General features: G+C 40.1%; 1 protein-coding gene across 3 annotated transcripts in view; it reads right to left on the bottom strand.

The window, feature by feature from the left end:
- fbxw8 (F-box and WD repeat domain containing 8) overlaps positions 1-8,925 on the bottom strand; it is a 161,081-nt gene extending 152,156 nt beyond the window's left edge. For all 3 annotated transcript variants that reach the window (XM_041203188.1, XM_041203189.1, XM_041203190.1), the window contains exons 1-3: positions 8,333-8,925; positions 3,022-3,126; positions 836-1,000 (exon numbers count right to left, since the gene is read on the bottom strand). In XM_041203188.1, the coding sequence (XP_041059122.1) occupies positions 836-1,000; positions 3,022-3,126; positions 8,333-8,821 (759 nt within the window). In that variant the 5' untranslated portion in view covers positions 8,822-8,925. The remainder of the gene's footprint in view (positions 1-835; positions 1,001-3,021; positions 3,127-8,332) is intronic.
- Between the last annotated feature and the right edge of the window lie 4,989 nt (positions 8,926-13,914).

Here is a 13,914-nt window from a genome sequence, read left to right as displayed (position 1 = left end):
TCTAATTTGACTCCCCTATACTGAGACACAAAAAAACTCCTCTGAGGGAGATTTTAGATGATGTCACCAATATTTAATATTAGGACAATGCAAGTCACAATCAAACAAAACAAGAGAAACAAGACTTACAATACCTAGAAAAGAGTGTAACTAACATTTTCCAATTCTCTCACTTTTTTTAAAAAGAGAGGGATTGAAGAGGAATGGAAAATTTTAGCACATCATGAAAAAATGCTTGCAAAGAGTTTAACATGCACTTCACGTAATTAAAACAGATCTCATGATGGCTCAGTGCACTCATCTAGTGTGTGGCTAAGACATACAGATCCCAAAAATTCCAAGTTTGATTCCTGGCTTGTGTGGAGTTAACTGATCACAGTCAAGGCAGCAGTGAAGTCACTGTCACCCTGCTGAAATATGCTAATTCAGCACAGATCAGGGACTCTCCAGTTTTACTTACAGATGGATGATGTTACTCACTGGAAGGTGTGTTGTTTTTAAAGTACAGAAGCATTATACATACGTGTTATTCTGTAGCTAAAATGCAGAGGGTCACATAATCAAATGGCTTTGCCTTACAGAGGGCAATAAATGTACTCAAAGTAAATTAGGAGTTATTTTCTATTGCCAGAAACATCCTGTTAGATTGGAAACAATCGGGTTTCATTTTTTAATTATATAAAAATGTGCTCCAGAAATTTGAATGTCTGACTTCTGAAGCGTGATAGACATGTTTCAATACTTTTATATAGACAGATAAATTTAGCTGCAAATGCCCATAGTTCAGCTACAATAGAACATAATTAATCATGCTTTAAGCAATTATCAGATTTACCTTCCAGTTGGCTCGCAATGTTTGTTCCTTCTTCATGGAATCTCGCAAAACAGCCTTCCAGCATGTGAAGTCACCAATGTCTGCCTTAACCTGGTAGCCTGCCTTCAAGCAGTGCTTATACCAAAGCACCTCATCCTCTGCAATAACCTGCCAGGCTTTACTCACCTGAGAAACAAAAGGATTTCATTGTTGTGGGGAATGGTAATGGAGAAGAAAATTACTCTATTTTAAGAAAAGATGGGCCCCACAACCCTAAACAGTCTTAGCTAAGTCTATTTTTAAAAAAATAGCAGCATAACACATTTGAGCTTTATATTAGACTCACCTCATTGGCACATTTGTGTAATTAATAAAACTTAAGTTATCAAATGGTACTGTACATAAGGTTAATGATGAAAGGTCTTAATTTGTATGTATTATTGGAATGTTGTTAAGAAAGTTGGCATCTCCTCAATGGGGAGATAGTAGTGTAATGGTAATGTCGCTGGACTAATAATCCAGAGCCCAGGCTAATGCTCTGGGGACACGGGTTCAAATCCCACAATGGCAGTTGGCGGAATTTGAACTCAGTTAATAAATCTGGAATATAAAGCTAGGTTCAGTAATGGTGACCACGAAACCATCTTCAATTGTCGTAAAAACCCATCTGGTTCACTACTGTCCTTTAGGGAAGGAAATCTGCAGATCTTACCTGGTCTACATGTGACTCCAAACTAACAGCAATGTGGTTGACTCTTAACTGCCCTCTGAAAAGACCTAGCAAGCTACTCAGTTCAAGGGCATTTCAGGATGGGTAACAAATGCTGGCCTTGCTGACAATGCCCAGATCCCATGAAAGAATTTTTAAAAAACTGTAGTTCACCTTTACAGCTAGCACACATTTTTGCACATTTGTGAGTCGAACATTAACAGGAAACAGAAATCAACCAATCAATACTGATTGGCTAGAAAAATGAAGGTGGGTCTCCAGTCAAAGGGGCACAAGTTAAGGTTAGGTTGTTGCGGGGAAGCTAGGAGCATTCTTCCCACTACTCAAGAATTGCAAATACTTGGTTAGCAACTGTTAGTTGTGTCGACACAGGTGCACATACTTGGGCTGGATGTTGCAAAGGCTGCGTGCAATAAAGGTGTAAAATTAGGGAAGCATCGCTGGGGTTTTTGCACTTTCATCTCATGATATGTGTTACAGGGGCTCTTGCCGGGAGAGAAAGTTAGAATTAGTAGTAGGGCACTTAATAGGAAGTTAGCACTTGCGTGGGACATTACCAATCAATGGGTAACCATAGGTTGAGGGTTGCCTTAAGAACCCAGATCAGTATTAGGGCTAAAGCTAATTGCCTTAAGAGAAAGTGAATAGTCTTTGTTGGAAAAGTTTCTCTACCAGATAGAGAAAGAGGGAATAGGATCCACCAGTGTTGAAGTCTTAAAGCTGCAATGGATTAGTATATATGTTGGAGTTAAGATGACCAAGTTAAAATCTTGAAGGACATTGAAAGCCAAGGGAGCAGGTTCAAGGAACCAACAAGAAAGGACTCCAGAAGACCCAGGGATCCACAGAAAGACAGGCCAACGTGTTGAACTTGAGATTGGTGCCATGTCTCGACTAGTAGAATGTTAAGACCATAAGACCATAAGACATAGGAGCAGAAATTAGGCCAATCGGCCCATCGAGTCTGCTCCGCCATTCAATCATGACTGATAAGTTTCTCAACCCCATTCTCCCGCCTTCTCCCCGTAATCTTTGAATTAATCTTTGTTGTCCAATAGACCTTGTTAGTTTGCATTCTAAAGTAATGATTGTCCTTTTTGCCAATAAAGTCATTCCTCAACAAGAATTCCCTACTCTGGGGTTAGAGTCTAAATCCCTACATTTATTTAAATGTTGAATTCTAAAATTACCTGTTAAGGTCAAATTAAATGGAAATGGACAAGTATAGATACTTGTGCTGATCTCAGTTCTCAAATCATTTCTGCACTAACAGCTCGTAACCTCCCTTCTGATCCTCTGATATTCAAATTCAAGCCACTTAATAAAAAACTCACCCCACTGAAAGATCTTCTGCAATTTTTGAATCAAATTGTAAAAGTTGAGAACACAGAAAAGTATACTTTGACAAATTATAATTAAGTCTACCTGAAAAACTTACTAACTGCCTTTATAGATTTGATTAAACTGTTATATTTACCTGAGCACATCTTCCAAGTTCAGTTTTACCAAGATATGCAAATATTTTCAGTGCTAGCTCATACGGCAGGTCAATATCAAAAAAGGGGATTTCATTTATTTCATCCTGCAACAGACAGCAAGTACAAGTTTTATTATACACTTCAAAGCAGCAGATTCCAACAGATATTTAAAAGAAATACAATTATCTGCTTGTGTCTGAATGAATTATGCTAGAGGCAGTCAGAGTACTTTTTCCGCCTGTGGCTCTTCATACCTAAATGCGTAAATGTATCCTATTGAATGTGATACTGAAATCCCAATGTTGAAGCTTGTTACCGTGATCCTATTCGCACATCTGTGTGAAGCCAGAAGGCCCACAGGACTGATAATTCAAGGTGTCAAACACTTAAAGCCATAGCAAGTGGATTTTGCTTATTCTTTCACCAATAACTTTTTCAACAGAATCAACGTTCTAAATTATACAATCTTATAGGGTTGCAGGAATACAAAGACTTGGGGGTCACACACACAAATCCTGGAAGGTGCGTAATAAATTGATAAAGCTGTGATAAAAGCACATTGGCTTTCTAAGTAGAGACAGAGAGTACAAAAACAATGAAGTTACGTTAAAAACCTTTATGAATCACTGATTAGGCCATAGCTAGAGTATTGTCCTCACTTTTGGGCATCAAACTTTAGCAAGGCTGTCAAAAGCATGAAGAGGGTACAGAGGACATTTACTGGGATTATGAGGCATGAAAGACTTCAGTTATGTTGAGAAACTACAGAAGCTGGGACTGATCTCCTTAGAAATCAATCCTTGGTATTCAAAGTTAAAGTGCTTTTGATAGAGGAATTAAGCAGGAATTGTTTCCACTAGTAGGAGGGAAGTAACCAGAATACACAGGTTTAAGATAGTTGCCAAAAGAACCAGAGGAATGGTGAAGAGAATTTGTTTATGCAGTTTATTATTATTTAGAAAGCACCACCAGAAAGGGTGGTGGAAGCAGCTTCAATACTATCAAAAGGGAATTGCATATATACTTGAAAGGAAGAAAAATCGCAGGGTTATGGGGAAAGTGCAGGGGAGTGGAACAAATTAGATAGCCTTGTCAAAACACAATGGGCCAAAGGAACTCCTTCTGTGGTGCAAGATTATTTGATTCAACTGAATTTTTTTTTGAACCTTGGACAGTGTTAAATATGCGATAAGAAATATTTATTCAAATAGCTTCAACATGTATAAATCAACTACTTTAAGTAATTTGTTTCAAGCTATGATTTGCAGCAGCTTATTGTTTTGTCTAGATATTGGATACTATATTATTCATTGGACTGGAGGTGGAAAATAGCTTAAGGCCCAAAGAGTGCTTCAGGTCTTTGGCAGTGAAAGCAATTCTTGTTTTTGTACATAATTGCTGACTTCAATATTTAATCTCCCCATTTGATAATTTTGGACATGGCTCCATTTAGCATAGCTAAGGAAAGTAATGTTCCTTAAATTAATAGAGATCGATTACTGTTTTTAAAGCAACATTTCATTGCTTCTATCTGATTCAATAAAATAAGCCCAAGACTTCAGAACTCTTAAACAAAGGAACTGGGTGTTTTAATTATTGCAGGTGAAACCTGTTACAGGAGGTTCGAAGGAAATTGATGGAGAGTCTACAGGTTGTAGCTGAGAAAACAATCCATCTAATGCCTTTTTCCAAGGTATCCCAAAGCATTTCCCATCAAATACTTTCCCTTTGAAATGTAATCGTTACTGTTGTGTGCGAAGACGCAACAGCCCGTTTGCACCAGCAAAATCCAACGAACAGCAAATGCGATGAATGATGTGTTAATTTGTTTTGGTGGTACCAGATGAGGGAGGAATGGATACATTGGTGTGCTGGGGTGGAGGACAAGATGAAACGAGTCAAAAACCTAGATGGATAGAAAGGTCTGAACCATATAGGATTGAGTTATAAATGTAACATATACTAGGTTTTCATAGGGATTGCTAGATGGAAAAAAAGACCAGGTTCCATCTAGTTCATCTTCTACCATCCTTGTGGTTGCATGGTACACTGATAATGGAGTTGTTGACTAATTATAGCAAGCAACCTTTATCAATTAGTCTACAATAAATCCAGATATGTTAAAACAACCCTAGTGGTGGAAAGCTTTGGAAACCATAAGTCCAAAGTTACCTGTTTCCCAGAAGCATGCTACATTTACCACATCCTGTCTAAAATTGTTCATACTGTATACCAAAATGTTATTTTCTGAGATAAATCTAATGAGTTTGAATGAATCAATACGAGCTGCTTCTGTTGTCTGTTATAGGTGAATCATAAAAAATAGCAATTTTTTAACTGTAATTTTGAGGCAGAAAAACAATCCAGCAGATTGTAGGATGCAACAAGGCATGAGAGTAAATTTGGAGCAGTTTTGATACACAGAATGCTTAAGATTGAATTACTACTCTCTGCTAGCCAGCCATCCATTATGCTAGGATTACACATTGTACATTACTGTATGAAATTAGTTACCCCAAATATATAGGATTAAGAATTCACTTCACATGTCAATAACTTCAAGACTGCAACTACTTAAGCATAAGACACTAACCATTTAAAAATAATTTGAACTAACTGCATACTCAGTCTACACAAACATGACCACAAGTAGAGCAGATGTACACATAAATGGTTGGTAACTTGGTCATAACAACAGTAATGCTGCTGGTGTGCAGATAGAGTTTGCCTGTCTGGCAAATTCTAAGCCTACAGCCTGTATATGGAAACACAGTTACAGTCATGTAAAGCTAACAAAATTTACATTGATTGTAAAGTGAAACAGAAAAACAAGTTTTTCTTCACACAGGCACCTTTTCAAAGAAAAATTATCAGCATTTCCCTGCCTTTATAACTAATGTTTTGGTTCATCATTATACCACAGACACTGTTATACTGATGGCACCCTACAATTCGCTGGCTAGGCAAAACAGGACTTGACAAGCACAATCATAGGACTTTGTTCACCAGTAGCCAAATGCTAACTACATTTTAAATGAAGGGAAAGATCAATCTTCCAGGACATCTTAAAGCACATCACAGCCAGGGAATCATTGTGCTTATTTGGAGAGTCAACCATCTCATCAGCTCTCTTTCAATATTAAAAAAATCAAACTAAGAATCTCTGAGGTAGCCAACTTTTTAAACACTGACGACAGTCTCACATTATTTCACCCAAATTTTATCAGGGAAGTGTTCTGCTCAAACTACAGTGCAAAATATGCACAAATACACTTTGCACCACAAATTATGTTATATAGGACTTTTAATAATTTACTTACATCAGTTACCTTACTGCTGCAGCTCCATCAGGACAAGTTTAATAAAATAAATTCATAAGTAAAACTAAAAGAGGTTACTTCAAAATGATACAAGAAGAACTGAAATTAGCTATTTTGATTATATCATTGCATGATATAATCAAATAGCTCTTCTACACTCCAATATATTTTTGGATTGAAAGATATAAGTTTTCCTTCCTTTTTCTTCCAATTTCCTCACTTCGTCACTTGAAGGCATTAATTATGTGCTAGGTTCCAGTTTCAGAGGTACTAGGCCCATTGTAGTGCCTATTTTATTGAGAGCTACGAGAGTGAATGGTAGCAAGGAACTGGATTTCTGGTAGCCATCCCAGATTAGCCCAATCCTGAGCTCATTCATCTTCCATATATGTCCTCTGCTGGTTTGCTGAATAGCGGCAGAAGTGGAGATACTGCAGGGTTTCCTCTCCCTAGACCAGGGTTGTGGAAGAAACCCGTGGTACCCTTACTATCTACCAACTCAACATAGTTGATCTGATTCAAAACCTTTCTGGTTTATACAACTCAGCTGCTTGCTGCCTGACCAAGCTAATCTATTGGGGAAAGCAAATGACTGAATGATCTTTCATGATCTTTAACAGTCTGTGATAGAATTGCCTTTGTTTGATGTCCTTTTCCTAATCCTTACTATTCCTAACTCCTACATCATTGAGTAACCATAAAAAACATAAAGACATGATTATACATATAAGAATACTAAAATCAAAATCAACAGCCATGCAACTACGTTACTGCCATCTTATGAGAAGTCATCAGGTCACTATTCTGAAGTGGCTAAGGAGCATTCATGAAAATTAAACTACAAATCATATTAGATTTCCAACTGCTACTAATGAAGAACTCTGTAGAAAATGTAAGTTATACATTTTTTGCACACCAGAAATGAGTAATGCAATCCAAACATATTATTTTAGTGAAAGTTTTGCAAATGTAGGGACTTATTGAATGTTGGGAAAGAACTAGATACAGAGATAGAGAGAAAGGAGAAATTGAGAATGTAAGATGCAGTTACAGGAATAAAAGTTTAATTTTCATATTTTTCTGTTAACATCATCTTGAGAAATGAACACGTCTATCAAAAAAAAACCCAATCCAATGAATATTGGTATCACCTTCCTTTTATATTTTTGAGATACAGATTGAATCGTGTTGTTGAAATGAAAGACATTAGAGGAAGCTACTGTTGTCACGACTGTAAATTTACTTCTTATATGCGCATCCTGTTATCTTGATGTGCCGAAACAAATGAACATAATTCTGAAATAACTTAAAACGATTCGTAGTGTCCGCTTTTAACTCCAATACCTTGGATGATCTCACAAATAACAACCTTCAATTAGCTTTATGGCTTGCCAGTGCCCAGAGCTTTCGCACATGTAATGAAGAGGCAGTAATTGTGCCCTTGGGATCTCTTGGTGGTTAATGCCTAATGCCGTTCACTCCCACTCACAGCTCAGTTTCTAAACAAAGTTAATTTCCCACTAGTAAATAACATTTACAGAGGACAAAACCATTTCCATTAATTCGAAAATTGCAGCTTCTGCAATCGTCGGTTTTCGACTGTGAGCTGCGCCTGTGACCTTAACTAAGCAGTGATCAAACAGTTTGACATATGATGCATTACAACCGCAAATAACCAGATTGCAGTGTTATCGACCTTTAAGTACTTCCCCAGGGAATTCCAAATCTTCGGCTTTTAATCCCTTATTCGCTAATATTGTACGTATTTATTCCTCGTAAATTGAAGCCTAACAAAATGTCAAGACTACAACAATGGGCACAAAGCTGGAAACCTGCGGATAAACTTCTGTCTAAAATATTGATCGCAGATTGTCATGTCTGGGATTATTTTTCGCCCATAAAACACCAGCTGCCAGGAAATCCACTAGCAGTTTTTAAATGAAGGCTGGCTGTTAAGTGGTGAGAGAGAGGTAGAAAGTGCACTGATTACCAAATCATTGATGAGTTGATCGAGCAGGTTCTCTCTCTTGTTGCTGGGGGTCTGTCCGGCTCGGTCCGAGGGTTTGTCACAGGCCCGGGCTGCTGGCCCCTTCCCTCTGCGGCCGGCGACCCCGCCGCATCGCCCACCTTCCAGGCGCTCCCTGAGCGGGCTGGTCCGGCCCTCCAGCAGACTCTCGGCCAGGTAGAAATAATCCGCGTTTCCTGGGACTACCTGCTGCCGGCCACTCGGCCCCTCCGCCTTGGACCCGCCCTCACAGTCCTCGTGACCGAGTCCCGGGTCACCCCCGTCCCCATGGTAACCGGGCCTCGGAGCTGATGGGTCACCCCCCTCTCCGTCCCCATGGTAACCGGGCCCCGGCCCCCGCTTGCGCCGCTTTTTGCCGCTCCCTTCGCCGTATCTAACGCCGGCCGAGACGTTGCGCTCCGTAATCTCTTCCCTCCACTGTTGTCGGAATTTCTCCAGATCCTTATCGCCCATACCCCATAACCGTAAACTTTATTCTAAATGACAACTGTGAAAAAAACCTAGTTAAAGAGCCCCTGCTGGCCGGAGACGTTCTCTGGTTGTACCGTTTCCTCTGTTCAAACTGCACCGTGTGGCGTTGTATGTCCTCAACATTTAGTTCCGCTCTACAAATGTTCCCCTCAGACACTGACTTCAAACGCTACCTTGCCAACTCTGGAGGTTTGTTCACATGACACAATTGCTGTAATTTGAAAATGCCATTGCATCCAATTTATAAATACTTCTTCAGTGCTTTCTTCCTAAACCTGTACTTAGATTGGCTTCTCGGCAGTTCTTGTAAAAGTCAGTTCGATTACATCTACAACTCTGCTTCACAAGACCTTCTAACTGGTTCCTTACCTTCTCCAAAGCTGAGTCATTAAACTCTCACTGCATGCATTTGAGGCTGGGATTAAAAGTATGAAAGTTAAAACTCTTTTAAAAATCCTCGTTGTCCTTGTCTGAAATCTTACATTCGTCGTTTCTTTTTGTCCTTAGAAATAATATCTCGTCGAACTTGCAATAAAATGCAGCGGGCGTCAACCTTCAACAACTTCTCATTTCAGACCATTTCATTTCATTGTCCATTGACAGGATTGACATTTGTTTGAAAACAGAGGTCCGGAAATCATATGATTTGTCAAGGCAATGCATTTTGAAAATGTCTCATGTGCTCGTCATTAAAATTTATTCTTTTTTCTGGTGGGTCTTTGTATAAAATAGTTTCACCTGATTGTCCAAAGAACTTAGCCTCTTTCTTACTCTGCGTTTAGAACAAAGACCTTCCATGACACAGTGTAGCTCTGTGCAGGTGGAATTGTTGCATTTTAGCTTTTGGAATTCTTCATGAAATAATACTGAGGTTATGTAGGAAGTAAACGTAACTTACAGTTGTACAAGGAAGAGGTTTATGATCTTACTCAATATAAGCCTCTTGGATAATCCTTACACACTCTTCTTCCCTCTCCAAAATAAAATATGTCTTTAATGCAAATCAGCATTTCAGGACTTGCCACACAGCAGGCAGAAGAGACGGTCAGGTTGTTGACCCATGATGCAGAAGTTCTTTGCAGTCAATTTCTACAAAGTCAAACGATGAACTGAGAGGAACAAAAACAGAATTACCTGGAAAAACTCAGCAGGTCTGGCAGCATCGGCGGAGAAGAAAAGAGTTGACGTTTCGAGTCCTCATGACCCTTCATGGACTCACTCAAGTTCTGTCGAAGGGTCATGAGGACTCGAAACGTCAACTCTTTTCTTCTTCGCCGATGCTGCCAGACCTGCTGAGTTTTTCCGGGTAATTCTGTTTTTGTTTTGGATTTCCAGCATCCGCAGTTTTTTTGTTTTTATCTTAATGAACTGAGAGGTTCTGCCTTTTTAGAAATGGAAGAGAACTTGTCACTCACTTTCAGAATAAGACACTTTACATCAAAAGTCAACGCGTTCATAAATTACATGGCACTTGCATCCAACCTGAATCATTTTGTCTTTCGGTCATTTCAGTTTCTTGTAAACTGACTTATGTTTCCCAAAAATGACAGCGGCATTATCAGCTTTATGGGATGAAACACAATTTACACTAAGGCCAGTCTGTTCTGAAATATTTGAAAGGAGTGCAGCAATGGCATCACTTGTCTCATCGTTATCATGTTAAAAATCAAGTAAGCATATCCCTTCCATACTTAAGATATACCAAACAACTCTTCCATCCCTTATTTGAGGTATCTGTTCCAACTGAGAGAAATATGTACTGAAGATGATTAACTAAAATTTCCTCTACCTTTGCAGCCAAAACATTTTCAACGATACTACTTTACTTTATGCATCCACAAGATTTGCTTTTGTGCAATTGCTGTATTGGGTAGAAACTTTGGAAGTAATTTATCTTATAGTGCTGACTTTGTCTGCACTGGAGTGCTGTGTTTGGCTGCAGTAGAGAGTTTCAGTTGGAGATAGGTTACTGAGGGAGTTTAAGGGTTAAATTCTATCTAAAGTCTAGTCTTTCTTTGATTTAGCAACGAACTAAAAGTTATTGTTAGGGTTGGAAGAATGTGAGTTTTAGACTGAGAGAAGAGGCCAGTGAGAGCGGTATAAAAGGGTGCGCCACCTGAGGCCAAGACCAGAGAAGAGAAGCCAGTGAGAGCGGTATAAAAGGGCACAAAAAACAGGCTGAGACCGGAGAGGAGAGGTGTACCATCAGGACATTCAGGTGGTGGAGTTGGAAGTTACATCACAATCCAAAAAGCGATGTAACGCAGGGGAGGCAGCTGATTGGTAAGTAGAGTCAGGTGAGTACCTCTACTTCTACTTTTCTACTAATTAAACTGCTGCAGTCCATTAGCTTAAACAAAATAAGGTGAGGACTTTGGACTGTAGTTTCACAGACAGGCGTTTCTGCGGCTGCAAAAGAGACTCCGGGATGGTATGTTGCCTCCCTCCTGCCAAGGTCAAGGATGTCTTGGAGAGGCTGCAGGGCATTCTGAAGGGGGAAGGTGAACAGTCAGTGGTCGTGGTATATATGGGTACCAACGACATAGGTAAAAAAAAGGGATGAGGTCCTACAAGCTGAATATAGGGAGTTAGGACAAAAATTAAAAAGTAGGATCTTAAAGGTAGTAATCTCAGGATTATTACCAGTGCCATGTGCTAGTGAGAGTAGAAATAAGAGGATATATCAGGTGAATAATGGCGGAAGAAATGGTGTGGAGGGGAGGGATTCAGATTCCTGGGACTTTCCCCTGAGAAGTAGTGACCCCTAACAGTATCCAAAACGGTATGTCTGTTAGAGAGGGGGGATGGCCACAGAGGACTCCTGGACTACCTGCCTTCCTCTACTCTGCCTGTTCAGTCTTTACCTGCGGTGAGACTACCTCATTGAACATGCTATCCATGATAACCTCAGCATCGCGGATGCTCCACATTGAATCCACCCACAGCTCCAGCTCCAAAATGCGGTTAGCCAATAGCTGCAATTGGACACACTTCCTGCACACATGGTTGCCAGGGATACTGGAAGTGTCCATGTCTTCTCACATAGTGCAGGAGAAGCATATCACGGGTGTGAGCTCTGCTGCCATGACTTACCTTTAGATTAAGCTTATTAGTTACTCCCTTTAAAGAATACTAATTACACTAGGGACCTTATTCCGCTCCAAACACTCCCACTACAGTCGAAAGTCCTCAAGTCCTCACCTTATTTTATTTGAGCTAATAGACTGCAGCAGTTTAAGTAGTAGATAAAGTAGAAGCAGAAGTGCTCACCTGACCCTACTTATCAATCAGCTGCCTCCACTGCATTGCATCACTTTTTGAATTGTGATGTCCTCATGCCACTTTCAGCCCCAAGTCTCCCCTGAACTCTCGCTCTGTCCTCACGCAACTTTCAGGCCTGAATCCAGCTCCCACTCTTTTTAAATCTCCACTCTGACTCTCAGCTCATGCTCTTTTTAAATCTTTGCTCTGCCTCTCAGCTCTCACTCCTTGTAAATCTTACCAAGGCTGCCGCTCCTCTTGCACTGCCTCCTGTTCCTGCTCTGGTGGACCACCAACTGTTTTATCTGCTCCCTCTTCTTGCGCTGTTTTATCTGCTCTGCTGCTCTCGCACTGTTTTATCTACTCCCTCCTCTCGCGCTGTTTTATCTGCTCCACTGCTCTCATGCTGTTTTATCTGCTCCCTCCTCTCGTGCTGTTTTAAGTAACTTAAGTTATGATTCACACCATGGTAAACTTCTCTTACTTCTGCCGCAATCACAGGATTTTCCTGAGGTGTGTCCTTTGTCGTAAAAATAATGCAGTATGAAGTCTTAGTTCTTGATTTTTCACCAGATCTTTGTACATGCATTCTGCAAACATGACGATGGAACATCTGCTTTCATATTTAATAGAAAATTGTTGATGACATAAGTTACATTTATTGATTTTGAGAATTATTATACTCGGGATCATCCTTACTCGTCATTGTAAGCACTATGGTATTTTCCTTTAACAATACTTTCAGAGTTACTAAATGCTGAATGGTCTCCACAGAAATTCTCCAATGCCACCCAGATTAGTGCAGAAAGCTGCTATTTCTTGTGAACCAGCATTAGACTTGGTTTCCATGATAAAGTGACTTTATGGTAGTGTCACCATTAGCTGCACTTGCAGCACCAGCACATTGAATGAACAGTCAAAACATTGATCAAGAGTCTTTTCCCTCAGCTTCTTAAATTTGCACACAGCTGCAGCAGTGTCCAGGTGGTCAATCTTAACTTTGTGCATTGTCAACACACAAAAAAAGTCCAACCAGACAAAAGTAGAGAGTAATTGCCCTGTATTACCTATTCAGCAAGATACTTTTCATTACCTTGAAGAAATTACTGATGCTGGGCAGGTCCTTGCAAAAATCCTCTCTAAATATAGATTCTTCTGCCTCCACACCAGTCCTGACTCTGTCTCCATCCTTCCATGTGCTGAAAATGTTTCAGGCATCCACACTCAGCACACTCCAGCACATGCACCTGGCACATGCATTCAGCACACTCTGGCAGAGATATCTGGCACACCCCAGCTCATGTACTGGGAACACCAATGCAGCAGCTCCAACTCAACACAAAATATAAATTTCAGGAACCCCAGAAGTGTGACAAGCAAACACAGCATGCCAGAGGAATTCCAAAGCATTTTACATGGGCGTCATCCCCTATTCCCTTGGGATCTGGTGTGGAAAGTATTAAACAGACCAGTGCCGTCAAATAGAGTTCTAAACCATTTCATAGACTCCCAGGCTGCCTGGAACTTTTACACTCTGATTGGTTAGTTAAGAGCACAAGGGGAGCATTTTCAGTGTATCTTCGAAGTCTCCGAACAAACTTCTTATGTATAGTCATACTGGTGCATGCACAAGCTGTAGCATGCTACATTATCGGGATCTTCTGTTTAGTTTTGGCTGTAGCCCTGTTGTTGGTAGTACACTTGTCTTTGAGTTGTAAATTATGGGTTCAAGTCCCACTACACAGATTTGAGCATGAAATCCAGGCTGACACTCCTAGTGTAGTACGGAGAGATTTCTGCACTTTCAGAGGTGC

Source organism: Carcharodon carcharias, chromosome 13, assembly GCF_017639515.1.
Source record: "Carcharodon carcharias isolate sCarCar2 chromosome 13, sCarCar2.pri, whole genome shotgun sequence".
Taxonomy (NCBI): domain Eukaryota; kingdom Metazoa; phylum Chordata; class Chondrichthyes; order Lamniformes; family Lamnidae; genus Carcharodon; species Carcharodon carcharias.
The sequence above is the reverse complement of the archived record's forward strand: the minus strand, read 5'-3'. Positions and strand labels throughout refer to the sequence as shown.